Source organism: Pseudonaja textilis, chromosome 1 (genome assembly GCF_049901715.1).
Source record: "Pseudonaja textilis isolate UNSWEBS1 chromosome 1, rPseTex1.2, whole genome shotgun sequence".
Taxonomy (NCBI): domain Eukaryota; kingdom Metazoa; phylum Chordata; class Lepidosauria; order Squamata; family Elapidae; genus Pseudonaja; species Pseudonaja textilis.
The window spans coordinates 17,730,863-17,745,862 of record NC_141990.1 but is presented as its reverse complement, the minus strand read 5'-3'; the positions used below and the strand labels follow the sequence as shown (position 1 = coordinate 17,745,862).

The 15,000-nt window shown below is 40.9% G+C and overlaps 1 protein-coding gene across 1 annotated transcript; it reads right to left on the bottom strand.

The window, feature by feature from the left end:
• Window positions 1-5,820: 5,820 nt before the first annotated feature.
• Window positions 5,821-14,788, bottom strand: C1QBP (complement C1q binding protein). Its single transcript, XM_026708578.2, has 6 exons — window positions 14,250-14,788; window positions 11,980-12,130; window positions 11,264-11,348; window positions 9,752-9,847; window positions 7,613-7,735; window positions 5,821-6,246 (listed from the first exon to the last, which is right to left on the bottom strand). The coding sequence occupies exons 1-6, from the start codon at window positions 14,470-14,472 to the stop codon at window positions 6,097-6,099; spliced, it is 828 nt and encodes a 275-aa protein (XP_026564363.1). The 5' UTR covers window positions 14,473-14,788; the 3' UTR covers window positions 5,821-6,096.
• Window positions 14,789-15,000: the final 212 nt, after the last annotated feature.

Here is a 15,000-nt window from a genome sequence, read left to right as displayed (position 1 = left end):
CATAATACTTCTTTCTTCTATTTTTCCCACAACCATCTTGTGAGGTGAGACAGAGTGACTGGCCCAAGGTCACTCAGCTTTCATGCCTAAGGCGTGGCTAGAACTCACAGTCACCTGGTTTCTAACATGATGTCTTAACCATTAGTCCAAACCGACTCAACTTTCTATTACAGAGAATATAAAACTGCATCCTTTAATCTGGATCAGTTTTTAGATTATGAATTTTGCAGTTATGTTAGCCAGAGCTTCAACTGGATTCTGTTTTCTTGGCACCAGTGACCAATAAATCATGTTGGAATGAGAAAGGCAACTTTCAGTTGTTCATTTATGCAGAAATAGTCTCACACCCATTGGGTCAGAGGTCCAAATCATCTGCCCTTAATAAAAATTAGCTCAGACCTTCCTGCGAAATGTTACTTCATTGTTTATATGTCAATCTATGAAATTTATTCTGCAAGGTTAGTCTTTACATTTGGTTGATTAAATCTATCTTTGTTGGTACTGTACAAGATTACATTTGTTGTAATTTAGAACAAGATAGCAAAATCTTCCTAATCCTATCATTGTCAGGAGCTTCCTGCTGCATTTCTACAGTTCGTCAGCTTCGTAAGGAAGCTTAGACAGTCCAGTAGATAATTTAATCCATTCTGACTTTGGGTGGCTTTTTTCTACATAATTGAATCAATTCCTGGATGACTTGGTGTGGAAAATATTATTTGAGATCTTTTCTTATGAATGGCATCCATTTTCTATAGAAGTTATAGGTTTTGCTGTTGTTCCTCCTAGGTTTTAAACAGCATCCTATTTGAAGGATTCCATTATTTAATATTTTTCATTTTATATCCTTAAGCAGTCATCAAACTTATTGAGATTGTGGAGCCTTAATTACTTTTAAGGGCTTCCAAGATCTCACAGTGCTGAGAATTTCCTTGCCATAGCTTCATGCTACTTTGCCCTCAAATCTATACTTCTCCTATGTTGATATTTTGTTATGTTCATAACTGCCACCTCCATCACAGAAACTGAAAGCATGACATTATAAGCCAAACCTTTCCATCAGACATGTTGAGACCATACATTAAGAATTCTCAGGAAGGCAAAGAGCATAAGGAACCTGTGGCCTTTTGTAAAATATTTTGAGATTAAGAAAAGTAGTTTACATCAAATAAATCTAAGGACTGAATTGCCACAGCATAGAAGGCTGAAATGTGACTGGCTAGATTGGGGCTCATTGATGTGGGATTTTTTATCTTTTATAGGAGGGGAAAAAAATCTGCTTTAGGTGTGTGGAAACAACAGCATTGTATCAGAGAATTTGCATCAGACGTTCAAAACCCAGCATCATCCAATTAATAGAGCAGGTGTTGTATGAATCAGAAAAGCTGTTTTGTCCAGCCTGCCCATTTTAAAGAGGTTGCTACAATTTTATAACCTTTTTGGGGTTTTCTAATTGGCCCTTACATACAGTTTTATGCTTTTTATTTATTTATTTAAAACATTTATATAGCTGCCCGTGTTCTAACCAACTCTGGGTGACTCTCAATCAAAAGTTAAAACAACATGTAAAATCGTATTAAAACTATCAAAGTAAACATTTCATAAAATGTATATACAATTTCATAACTAGATGAATGGGAAATACTGGTAGGCAAAAATAAAACATTTGTCACATTCCTTTGGTGCCCCCTACTGGATCCAGAATTAAGATTTATGGTATGAACATTTCATTCATCTCATGATATTTAATATTCTTCCTTTTTAATAAATGATTAATAAATGATTATCAAAATGATTATCAATGAAAGAAAGTTTATGTGCTCTCAGAAAATGGTGTAAGTGTTAAACTGTAGCATAGTCACAGGGCAAAATTCCCCCAAAGGCAAACCCTTTTCTGAAAGTCAAACACCTTCTGGTCAGTTTTGTCTCCTGGAAACTGGCAGGGTTTTGGGGGCAAGATTTACAGAGGTGTCTTGCCCTTGCTTTCTCCCTAGGACTAGGAGAAAGTGACTGTTTCAAAATATATCAAAATATACCAAAATATATTCATCTAACTAGCTTGATGCCTAATACGGAGGATTAGAACTCAAGTCTCTTCATTTTTGAGTTTTAATCTTTACACCAAACCAACCCTCAGAATGAAAATAGGTCATAAAATATATAATTGGAAGGAATCACCCTAGCTCTTGAGTCTAATCTCTGCTTGGTGCAGGAATCCAAAGCATCCTTGACATAGTTATAAAGCAGGGGTATCAAACTTCAGATGCGTCACGCACTGGGCACGTCCACCACCATTTTAGCAAAGGTCAAAAAAATTGCAATGTCACGTGATGATGCGAGGTTGACACTCGTTATAAAGCATCTGTTTGGATATCCAATAAAGGGGAGAGACCCCCATGTCTATAAGCAATTGTCCCCCCCATGAAATTGTTCTTCCTATTAGCTTTCCAATCCTATATTATGCCTAGTCCTCATTTAGCATCCACCTTGTACAACAGCTATTTGCAATTAGAAGTGATCAAAAAGTAACTTTTATCACTAGCCCTTGAATCTATGACCTTCACAAGTCTGTAAAGTAGAGGAAAGCTGAAATAAGATCGTAACCAGCGTCATGATTTCATTTAGTGACCACTTAACAATTGATGATCCACTATGGTCAACAAGGACGATTTTTGTCATCCCACTGTTGAAGAAGGATGATATATAGTCTGGGCTTTCATCTGTGACTCAAATACTTGAAATATTATGAGTCTTCTTTGAGTCATTTGTAATAGTTAATTAAAACTCTCCTCGTGGAATTGAAGAATGTTTAACTTTAATTTCCCATTCAACGTTAATATAAACCTTAGGCCTACAATGGTCAACCTGACATGTGTGTTAAAGGTGAGACGTCACATTTTGGGTGACATGACAAGGTTCATCAACACCCAACAAGTATTTTCGAGAGCAGTCCTCGTTTTCATGTGACTTTTGGAGGTTGTAGAGACCATACAAGAATGGGATGTGCCCTTGCTCGACCTCAGAAAGTTGTGCAAGGCTTCCAAAACCTCCAAAAATTGTGTAAGAACAGTGCATGCTTTTGTGTGGATTTCGGAGGCTGCAGAGACAATGGAAAAACATTCTCCAAGGCTGCTTCAAGGATGGAGGCCTTGCATGATGCGGAGCAGCCTCAGGTAAGCCGCCAAAGAAAACTGCCTGAAGGTTAGCAGAATATAGAAGCTCCTGAGGAGCCCTAGAGCCCAGGGGGCAATCATGCCATTCCCCAAGGTTCACATACTTTGGGGATGGTGCAATGTGTCCTTTTTGAATGGCACCAGAGACGGTATGATTGAAATTGAGGCCCAGGCCTCTATTTCAGGCCCAGCCTCAGGGCTGCTGAATGCAGGGTGGCCTAGATGGGGAAGCAAAGAGAGTTGTCTCTCTCTTTTTTTGGAGGGGATGGGTTAACACACCAGCAAAATCAAGTTAGGCATCTTCTGAATTTTTGACATGCCGAGATCTTTTTAAAAGATTCACTATCACTGCCTTAGAGAAAGCATGGGATGATTCTTCAATAAAATGGTCCATCTATAAATGAGCAGGGCCTTCTCTGCAGAAGCCCACAATAATGGAATTCTCTCTCAAGACACTTGTAATGAAGTTCATTACAAAATATGCTTTTCTTGTATTGGTTTCCTGTATGTATTAGGGCAGTGCAGCCCCTTAGAATATAACCTTCAACCAAGTGTCTACTGCCATCCAGTTTCGAAAAAGGCAGTGCAGTTGCTTTAGGGCACTCCAAATGAGTGATATGTCAGCATTCCCCTTATTTTGACCTGAATACATGTAGTCCTCGCCTTAGTTCACTTAGTGACCATTCAAAGTTATAAAGCCACTGAAAAGTGACGTATGACTGTTTTCACACTTATGACCATGGCAGCATCCTCATGGTCATGTGATGAAAATCTGCATGCTTGGCAACTGGCTCATAGTATGACATTTGCAGCATCCCGGAGTCACAATCTTCTGATAAATAAACTCAATGGAGAAACAAATTCACTTAACAACCATGTTACTAACTTAACAACTGTAGTGGTTCATTTAACATCTGTGGCAAGAAAGGTTGTAAAATGGGGCAAAACTCACTTAAGAAATGTCTCACTTAGCAACATAAATTTTGGGCTCAATTGTGGTCGTATGTTGAGAATTGCCTGTAGTTTTGCAGTTGCACTTGAAGCATTACACCATCCTGCTATAGATGTGCATGCATTGTTAAAACGAATGTACTTAGTGTGCAGTATTACTAAGATTGTCATGGTCATACTTGCAAACCACCATGACTGAAGTATTAGACACATTGCCAGAAATGCTTAAATATCAACCCTTCCCTTATTCCCTAGGCTATTGTCAGCCTTCAAGATCTTCTACCTTTGCTTTGCATCTTTCGGCTGCCATAAGTAACGGGGGGAGGAGGGGGAAGAAGTATGGGAAGCAAACTGGTGGTGATACAAACTAGTATTGTATAAATGGGGGGCGGGGAGTACATTCTTGCTTAGGATTCTATTTCTTGCTTAGCTTTTTCTTCTCTGCGCAGCTGCAAAGTTTTATCAAAGTATGCCAAGGTCAACGGACAGAAACTTCATCACCACCTGAAGATGTCCACATGCTGATATTCTCAACTTTTAATTGGAAGAACCATTTGAACTATTGGGGGTGGGAACATTTCCATCACTTTGTATATGTGATTTACGCGCCTATTTCCTCAGATTCAGAATCCTCTTGTTGCTACCACTTCATTTCCAGTAAAAGACATCTTTTCTCTAATTAAAAGAGTCTTAAGTATTTCTTTCTTGGATTTTGAACGGAGCACCAGCTGACAGCTACATTAAGCCACTAGGCTCAGGTATGGGGATCCAGCAAATGCTTTAGCATGCTCTGTGAACCAAGCCGTTGTAGTAAGCTATAAGCAGCATGCGTCTGAGGGATTCTTAGTGTTTTCTTACAGATGTTTGCAGAACAGTGCTCAGCACCAATGATATTGTTTAGTTTGGGGAATGAAACATCTGCAAGAAAACAACCAAGCTCAGAGTACCAAGGATCTCTTATTTCAACCTTAAGCTACAAATATTCTCCTTTATTGCTAAGCATGTATCTTTGGGCAAAGGGTATTAATGAGGGGGTCCTTGGTGCTCTCTGAGCTTGTTTTCTTGCAAACATTTTATTACCCATACATCATCAGTGCTAGTAAGGAGTGCTGTTTGCTGTCAGTTTATATTCTGGTGAGTTGCCAGGTCTCTGTGGGTGGGAGCAGTCTTAGGGATCCTTTGGTTGGGCTGTTTACTGATGGCTTTTTGGCAGTTTGATTGGAGTATTGCTGTCTTGACTGTTGGTCTGAAGTTAATCTTGGAGTTAATCTATGCTGATCTGAGTGCTGACTGGTGATGGAAAAGTTCTTGGCTCTTTTTTTTTCTTTTTGGGGCTGGGTGATAAGTCTCTTTTGCAGATTCTATAGATGTTGTTAATGTCCATGTGTTTATTGATGGCTGATTTGTCAGAGTGCCAGGCTTCTAGAAATCCCCTGGTATTTTTGACCTTGGCCTGGTCTAGGATTGTCACATTTTTTCAAATGAAACTATGGTCAAATCTGTCTATATGTTGTGAAATTGAAGAATTTTCATCGTACACATTGATGTTGATCTTAACATGTTCAGTTAATCCAGGCTGAGTTGTACAATTGGTAGGAACTTTGACACTTAAAAGTCTCCATATATCTGAATCGCACCAAACTGGAAGAAAGCTAAGCATACCCACACAGTTCACTTTACAATAATAGTTCAGGATTAATTTTTAGTTTCACATTATTTATTTTCCTTTTTAAACTGTACAAACCTCCTCAAACCAGTTGACAGCTGGACGGCCTACAGTTGCAGAATGGCTATAATAATGTCCCATTCCCCCTCTAACCCTCAAGTGGACATATCAACTCCAAAGAAAATTTCCATCCTCTCTTTTGTAGTTTCCCGGGGTTTTAAAACTAGAGTCCAGGTTTTGGAGGGCAAAAAGTAACCCACTCTCAAACTCTCTCGAAAGAAAGATTGACCTCCACGCAGCTCACTCAGCCTACTGACATTTGACAAAATGCTTCAGATCTTCCAGAAACCGAATGTACTCTTTGTGCTCCAGGGCTGTGCTGAGGTTCACAAGCTCTTCTGCAAAGGTATTGTCCACCCCTCGGTCAGCCAAGAAATCCATCAGGTGGTCATACAGGGCCTGGGAAGATTATTAGATATTATTAGATTTTATTATTAGATATTATTAGACTATTAGATACCCAAGACACAAGAAATGCACACATTGTAGAAGGACAGCCATGTCAGTCAGTCTACAGTGGGGAAAAACAGGAGTCTCGTAGCAATTTTCCAACAAACATATTTCATTACATTTATTAAATTAAAGTAATAACCGTAAGCTTTTGTGAGCTGCTTTATCAGATGCTCAAGAAAACCTTTTAGTAAAAAAAAAAATGCTATCAGGCTATGCTACCAGACTACTTAAGAAATGGAGACATACTTCTGAATATTCTGTATATTATGAGCCATGGTGGCACAGTGGTTAGAATACAGTACTGCAGGCTAACTCGCTGCTCACTCCAGCAGTTTGATCCTGACCGACTCAAGGTTGACTCAGCCTTCCATCCTTCCGAGGTTGGTAAAACGAGGACCTAGATTGGTGAGGGCAATATGCTGACTCTGTAAACCACTTAGAGAGGGCTATAAAACACTGTGAAGTGGTATATAAGTCTAAGTGCTATTGCTATTCTTTTAATAGATAAGGTGAATACAGGTTTATGGTCAAATGAAGAATTGTCACCAGTTCAGTGTGGCTCCCTATTGCCAACCTTCTTGGGGTAAGGTTAGCGGCACTTAAGGATCCTTACAACCCTAGTTGTATTCGCATAATACCAATCAAGCTTTTAATTATACAATAAAAATATTGGTTTTTTTTCAAGTTTATAGGGAAGAGAAAGATTTATCTTCAGGAAGAGAAATCCCTATTTTCTGTCTGTCCTAAATTGTGGGATCCAGGATGGGAGGCCCACTTGTCTCAAGTAGGAATCTTCAATGACTGGATTCACACAAACTAAACTCTAAACCTGAGTTCAAAAAAAGAACCACTTCTTTAAGTTGAGCTTAACTCCTGATGACATCTGAACTGATCCCTGCAGTTTTCTTAGCAGCAGCTCAATAATGTGAACCCAACTATAATGCTCAACCCAGATGTTATTACCCAAACCATGTTGGCTTTAGGCAACAACCTGATTAACACATTGGCTGTTCCTCACAAGAAACTGACTCATAAACTATCCAACCTGTTTTAGCCTAGTCTATCATGTGATGTGATTCCCGCAACTGCTTCACTCACCATACCTGCGGTACACACTCTTACAGTTTTGTCAACCTGGCACCCTCCAGATTTGTTGAACCTGTACCTTCTAGAAATCTCAAGACAGCCCCATCCTGGTGGGTGGGAGAACTGCAATCTCAGCCTAACTGGAGGCTGTCAAGTTGAAGAAAGTTATTTCTCATAAACAACCATTCCCATAAAAACTTACACAATGTGTTACGAATTCTCTTACCCAGTCTAGAGAGTCAGTGTTGAGAGTATAGTTGTTTTCCTGCCACTCTGAATCTCCACTAGGCTGGAAACTGACTTCTTGGATGGAAAAAATATCACTTTCCCCTTCTCCGGTGTGGCTAATCTGTTGGGTAGAACAATTCAAATGTATGGGTGAAAAAAGAAGTCATTATTAGCAAGTAACTCAGAATTAGGCCAGGAAGGGTATTATTTACCCCTATAAACTGCATAGAACACTTAATAATCTATACAATATGAAGACTTTCTTACTTGTGTACATACTTAATTACTGTAATTGGAGCAGAATGCATCTGCAAGGATCTGCACAAGTCAAACTGCATGCTCCATTAGAAACATATACCTTGGCATTATATGATCCAACCATCTGCCCAAATGTTTGAGGGGGGACTTACATATCATGATTCTAGTGAATTCCATTCGATCCCACAACAGGCCTATTTTGCAGAGTCAAAAAAACATTCGTAGCTCAGGGTTGAACTGTAGAATCCCTGGTGCTCTCTGACCTTGGCTGTTGGCTTACAGATGTTTCCTTGTCCAACTAGGTAACATAGTCAGTGCAACTCCAATACTCGGTAGCACTGATTATGTTACCTAGTTGGGTAATGAAACGTCTGCAAGCCAAGCTCGGAGAACACTAACAACACTTGTTCAAAAGAAGCTGCTGGTTGTATAAGCAGTGGCTTCCTTCTCAACAAATAGCACACTCAGAGTGAAGGCGGGACAGGGACAGGAACAAGAAAAGAAGGGGTCCTACTTGCGGATTTTTCTAAAGGCATATCTGGATGGATGCTGTTGGAACAGAAATCTGGATTAGATGGGTTTTTAATCTGATCAAGCATCCTCCCTTCAAGTTTTTAAGAATTAAAAATGTGATTAACTTAAATTATACTGCAAAAGCAAAAAAAAAGAAAAAATAACGATTTCCCAAGAGTGAATTCAGACTGCTCATTAAATAACACACTATTATTTTTGTTGTGGTTTGCTGGCAGCAGGTGCAGACGGCTGAGGGCTCGGAGAGCGAAGATTCAGATGAGGGGCCTGCGTGTGATGCAGGGGTGAGGCCAGGACCATCAGGGAGTGGAATGCTGCCTTTGGAGATTGTGGAGGCTGGCGGCAATGAGGAAGAGGTCCCCAAGGAGGCTGTGCCCAGTGTGCATGCGCGCAGGGCTGCTCAAAGCTGCAGCAGCACGGGCAACTCGGGAGTAAGGTTACAAGGTGATGGCCCCTTCCTGAGGAGATAAAAGCCAGCTGAGAAACTGCAGTTCTTTGCAGAAGGCAAAGAAGTTTTACATTCGAACCTGGTGGACGTTAGGAATATCTGAGTTGGTGTTTGGAGACTCTTGTTGTTGGAATTATTGCTTAGTAACTTTATCTGGTGTTCTTGGCAGCCTTGCAAAACCTCGGAGCTAATTGGTTTGAAGCAGCCTGTGATGGAACGGGATTTATAAAGAAACATTAAAAGGTTTGTCTCGTGTTTGCTTCCTTGGAACCAGGTTTGGGTCAGAACAATTTTGAGCCTTGTGGCACAGTGGTTAGATGCAGTATTGCAGGCAAACTGTCCACAGCCTGGAGTTTGATCCTGACAGATCTCAAATTGACTCAGCCTTCCATCTTTCCGAAATTGGTAAAATGAGGACCCAGATTGTTGGGGGAAATATGCTGATATTGTAAACTGCTCAGAGTGTGCTGTAGTGTAAAGCACTATGGAGACGTATACAAGTAAGTCCTATTACTACTGCTATGATGCAAAGTTAATTGGTGCACAGGTATTCCTGATTTAATTTCGTTGTATGAGGTGCAATGTCAATAAAGTAAATTAAGCTAATTAAAGCTTTCTCAATCCAGGTTTACTCGCCATGCAGTGGAGCTGATGGGAGTTTTAAAAAAAATCTGAAAGGGCATTTGGCTCTCAGATATCCCGTTTACATAAGTAGAAAGCTAAACGATCAGTGCACCATTTTTGATCTTGCAAAACTGATATTACATTCTCAAAATCCTTCTTCTATTGGAATGCCAGCAATAATGGAGAAAGCTTAGATAAAACATTTTCTTCAACACAATCTACTGGATTAGAGGATTTCATTTGGAGAAGGCAGAGGGATAAAATGACCACACTCACCTCATCCTCAGGGTAATGGCAATCCAGCACAAGAGTTTGCTTGGTATCATCTTTGGTTACTTCTACAACGAAGTTTGGGGTAGATGTCAGCTCAGGCTGTAGAAGGAAGACAAACAACATAAATCTATGAACCAACACCACCAACCAAATCGTATTTGATTGCAGCAATCCAGATGAAATTGATCGTTTCCTGTTCTATTCTCCTCATAAGAAGCCGAACAGACCTGATCAAACGCTTCCAGGTTTTGCTGAAATTAAGGTGGCCCCTGAAGAATTAGGATTATATAAATCATTGCAGTGAAAGCAGACTCTTTTATCTACCATTTCCAGATGCCTATTACAGTATATCCAAAATATGCCATCTGCATCAATGTCATTTGTGCAATAAGAAATAACAGAAAAAGCTGCATCGTGACTATGCAAATAATGCTGCAATAAACAGATGCAACATACAATTAAGTAAGTATTGTCACAAAGATAATGGGACCATCTGTTGTACTGGGCAGGTCCAGACATGAGGTCGGTCTATTTTCATTCTTTATACTGTAGAAATGAAATCAACCTATCTTTCTTTATGGTCTATGGTCTACATTGAATATATTATTACCAGTCTGAACTACAAGTAGTCCTCAACTTACAACCATGATTGAGCTCAAATTTTTTGTAACTGTGAGACATTTGTTAAGGGAATTTTCCCCCGTTTTATGACTTTTTTTGCCACAGTTATTAAGTGAATCACTGCAATTGATAAGTTAATAGCCCGGTTGTTAAATGAACCTGGCTTCCCCATTCACTCTGCTTGTGAGAAGGTTGCAAAAGGTGTTCACATGATCTTGGGACACTGCAACAGTCACAAATATGAGTCAGTTGTCAAGCATCCGAATATCAATCACGTGACCACGGGGATGCTGCAAAGGTCGTAACTATGAAAAACGTTCGTAAGTCACATTTTCCAGTGCCGTTGTAACTTTAAATGGTCACTAAATGAACTGTTGTAAATCGAAGACTGCCTGTAATTATATATTACAATTACAGCTTTTTCAAGTTAATTTGCTCACCAATCTATACATGCATTTTTTTTCCTATTTCGATTGTATCGTTACCACTGTGTGCCTTTTATTTGGTTTGTTGAATTCCATTTTAAAAATGAAAACCAAATCATTTTTAGAAAGGCTGCAAAATGGCAGTCCACGGAATCAAGATGCTATTGGTCATGCTCACTGTTTTCTTTTAATAACATCTTATCTTGCAGCAGTTTCAAAAGCGTAATTTATAATGACTATATGCAGAGAAATGCTCTCCCTTCCACGCAGCAAGCACAATGTAGCTCCTGCTAGCCTTGCAATGAAGAGGACTTTGGATGAAGTTCATCAACTTCATTGATCTGTGAAGCTCGCCTGCTTTTAACTAGGATCTTTCACAAGGACACAGACTCTTCACTCCTGAGTCACACGCACTCTACACTGCTGTGTCCTACCCTGATCCCAACTAAAGGAATTTTTTTTTTTTTACCTCAACCTCATCATCCTTCTGTTCTTCTGAGGATTCATCAACACTTGGTGGAATGCTGTTATTAACATTGAAGGAGACAGTGACCCTAGGGAACAACACAGCCACAATTAGCAAACCAAGATCAATGCAGGAGAGCAGACTTGACTGTAACACATGGCCTTCAATGCTTCTAATTTCTCAAAAACTGTAATGCCCACACTGACCCAGCAACAAGGTCAAATGAACCTCAAGAGAAGCACAAATTGCATCGGTCTGAAGCCCTATGAATCAATCCTTACAAGTTAGTCACCATATGGCCAATGTTGTTACATAATGTTCAGATCTACTGATCTGCAAAGGTCTGATATTCCGATTTATCAATTTTGCTATGTGTGTACAGTATGCATGTACCTAATACTCTATTAAGCCAGTAAGATGTAGCTATAATTATTTTACTAATCAAATAAATTATTCTTGTAATCTAGAACACGGATTATAAATTACTCAATAATCCACGTTCAGGTACACATCATCAATGAGTGACTTTAAGCCAATCACAGACTCTCAGCCCAACACAATTTCCGAAAGATCTAGCTTCCTCCAAACATGTTGATTTTTCTATATTAAATGCAATTTCTCTAAGCTATATAAACAATGGACTTTCACTTTCCCCCTCCACAACCCATGAAATCCAGAAAGTAGGTTTGGTTACTACCCAAGTTTCTTAGCCAACTTACGTTTCCCCAGCCACTTTCCGTGTGAGCTTGGCCTCAGTGCCATGAATGTCCAGTTCCCACCCTCCAGACATCTTCGGCAAGGATTTGTGTTTCTGGATCTTCTTCTCCTCTTTGATTTCATCATTTAGAAACTCAGTAAAAGCCTTGTCACCTGCAGATTGGAAAGAACAGCAAGCAGCTAGTTCATTGCATGAATCCAAAATGCACTCGACATAGCTAGTGTCCCAAAGGTGCTTTTTCAAGAAGCAATTGGACTTTCTGGTTTTTCTTTTTTTCTTTCGTCTCCATGGACAATATAGCTAGTGCTACTTCCAACACAGGGACACGAAGGCTCAGTGGCTAAGATCTTGAGCTTGTCGATCAGAAAGGCTAGCAGTTCACCAGTTCAAATCGCTAGCGCCACGTCTCCTGTTACTTGTCCCAGCTTCTGCCAATCTAGAAGTTTGAAAGCATGTAAAAATGCAAGTAGCAAAAATAGGCAGCACTTTGGTGGGAAGGTAACAGTGTTCCGTGCGCCTTTGGCGTTGGTCATGCTGGTCACATGACCACGGAGACGTCTTTGGACAGCGCTGGCTCTTCGGCTCTGTATGTATGTGCGAGGGGAACCTTTTTATCTTTACCTTACTTCCAACTCATGAATCCCACAATGACATTTATATTATTAATTACTAAAGCATTATAAGGTTTGATCACAGCAGATCCCCAGACCAGCTAACCTTGGTGAATCCAGAAAAAAGTTAAGCAGTTTTGAATCTCAACCTAATTTCTGCTATAGATAAAACTGACAGCAAAAAATGCTGAAAGTGTCCATGAGACCCCAGTCTACAATGTTGCCAAGAAATGAAGCTTTTATTTTTTTCTCCATGAGTTAAGCTCCATGAGGAGCTTAATAGACATAATAGAATTCAATAATAGACATAATAGAAAATAATAGTTCAGCAAACCTATGTACAAAAATCTCACTTAATCTTCTATTCTAGAAGTTCAACTCTGAGTTGTTCAAAGTTCAAACCTTTATTGTCAATGCACAACATGTGTACCATTGTACAAATCGAATGCACCTCCCTTGGTTCATAAAAACTTTGGGTTCACAAAATTTACTACATAAGTTGTTCTATGGGACAAGATTCCCCCAAAAGCCATGAAAATAGGAATCTCAAACCATTATCTATACAATTTATAATAATTTTTAAAAACTTTTTTGAGCAATTGTTCACTGTCTTACCACAATTATTTGGAGCAAGATGCATACAATTGTAGAGGATATTTCCAAACTGGAAACTATACAGATTTCCACAAGGAGACTATAGAACTCCAAATGTTATTTTCAATCTCATTCCAAATAATTTCTAGTCTGGTCTTCATGGCTGACCAATATTAGATTAAGCTTTTCAGCCACTATGTTTTTCACAAGAGCTTTAAAATCAACCTTCCCTAATCAATGTGCTCCGGAAATATGCAGACTACATGTCCCAGAATTTCTGGGGGAGGGAAGGACTTTTGAAATAGTCGTTATGGCAAATCTGAAGAGGACCAGACTTGGGTGCCTAGAAAAAAATAAAATTTTGCTTGCATGGATGATTCCATGCTTCCATGATTCCATGGATGATTCCATGCTTCCCCACCACCACCACCTTTCCAACTTGCAGCCCATTTCCCCTTAAAACAGAGGTCCCCAAACTTGGCAACTTTAAGACTGGTGGACTTCAACTCCCAGAATTAAAGTTGCCAAGTTTGGGGACCCCTGCCTTAAAAAACAACCCACACGATTTTGCTGCACGCACATGGCGCCCGTTAATGCACACCTTGATGCGAAAACACGCCCTGCGGGCTATTTTTTTATTTTTTTAACACAATTTCCATGCGTCTTCTCCAACTCGTACCTGGTGGCCTTTCTAGGCAAAGGCGCATGGACCCTCCCCACCCGCAATGCACCTTTTCGAGACTAAAACCAAAGAGTCCTAATTTGCATCGAGGTAGGGATGAGCCACGTGAAAGTTTAACGAGGTTTAACCTTGGAGCACAAGCCTCCTAAAGCTCCGCGGGTCCTTCGCCCAAATGATCCCGATTCTCGCCTCCCTTCTCCAGCTCCACCTTGAGATCCCTGGGGAGCCCGCCGGGGGGACAGCGAGATCCCCTAGCAACGCCTCCGATCCTGGCGGAAAGCAACCCCGCGACGGAATCCAAGGATCCGCCGCGCCTACCCCAAGGAGCCGCGTGGCTTCCCCGCCAGTAAACGGAGGCCGGCCCGTCTCCCCGTTTTCTCTCACCTTCGGTATGGAGGCCGCCGCGACTGCAGGACACGGAGGGGAGGGAGCCCCGCAGAAGGACGGGAAGGCCTTTCCCGGAGCCGCGGAGCACCCAGAGAGAGCGGGTGAAAGGCCGAGCGGTGACCGCCGCGGGGCGATGCGCGCTGCTTGCCTGCAAAGGGAAGAGCGGCAGAGAAGAGCGCGCGGCGGTGACAGCGGATCGCAAAGCCCGGGCGACCAGCATGATGAAGGCCGGAGAAAGACGGAGCGGGGCGAACTCACGTGGGTGAAGCCCGGAAGGAAGGAAGGGGAAAGGGGTGGGGGAGAAAGGAAACCGAGGTCGCCATCCCAAGGTACCGCCTCCTCGGTCGTCCCGCCTTCTTTTAAAGAAAGCGCCGAAAGCGATTTTCGGGCTTTTGCAAGCGGCGCCCCTTGCACGGATGGTTGTTTTTTTTTTGAGGATGCTTGTGGCTGGAAATGCTGCGCTGGAGTTCTGGATGCCTCGGGAAGCCCAGTTTACAAAGGCGGGAGGCTAACGTCCCCCTTGTCTTTGGCCGAGTGTCTTCAGAGGTGGATTCCTGTTTCCTGGGGCACTTTGATAATTGCCCTGGTACGTCGAGAAAACAGAATAGAATAGAAATAGAAATAAAATATGAATAGAGAATAGAGTAGAGTAGAGTAGAGTAGAGTAGAATAGAAAATAGAATAGAGAATAGAGTAGAATAGAGAGTAGAGTAGAATAGAATAGAAAATAGAATAGAGTAGAATAGAA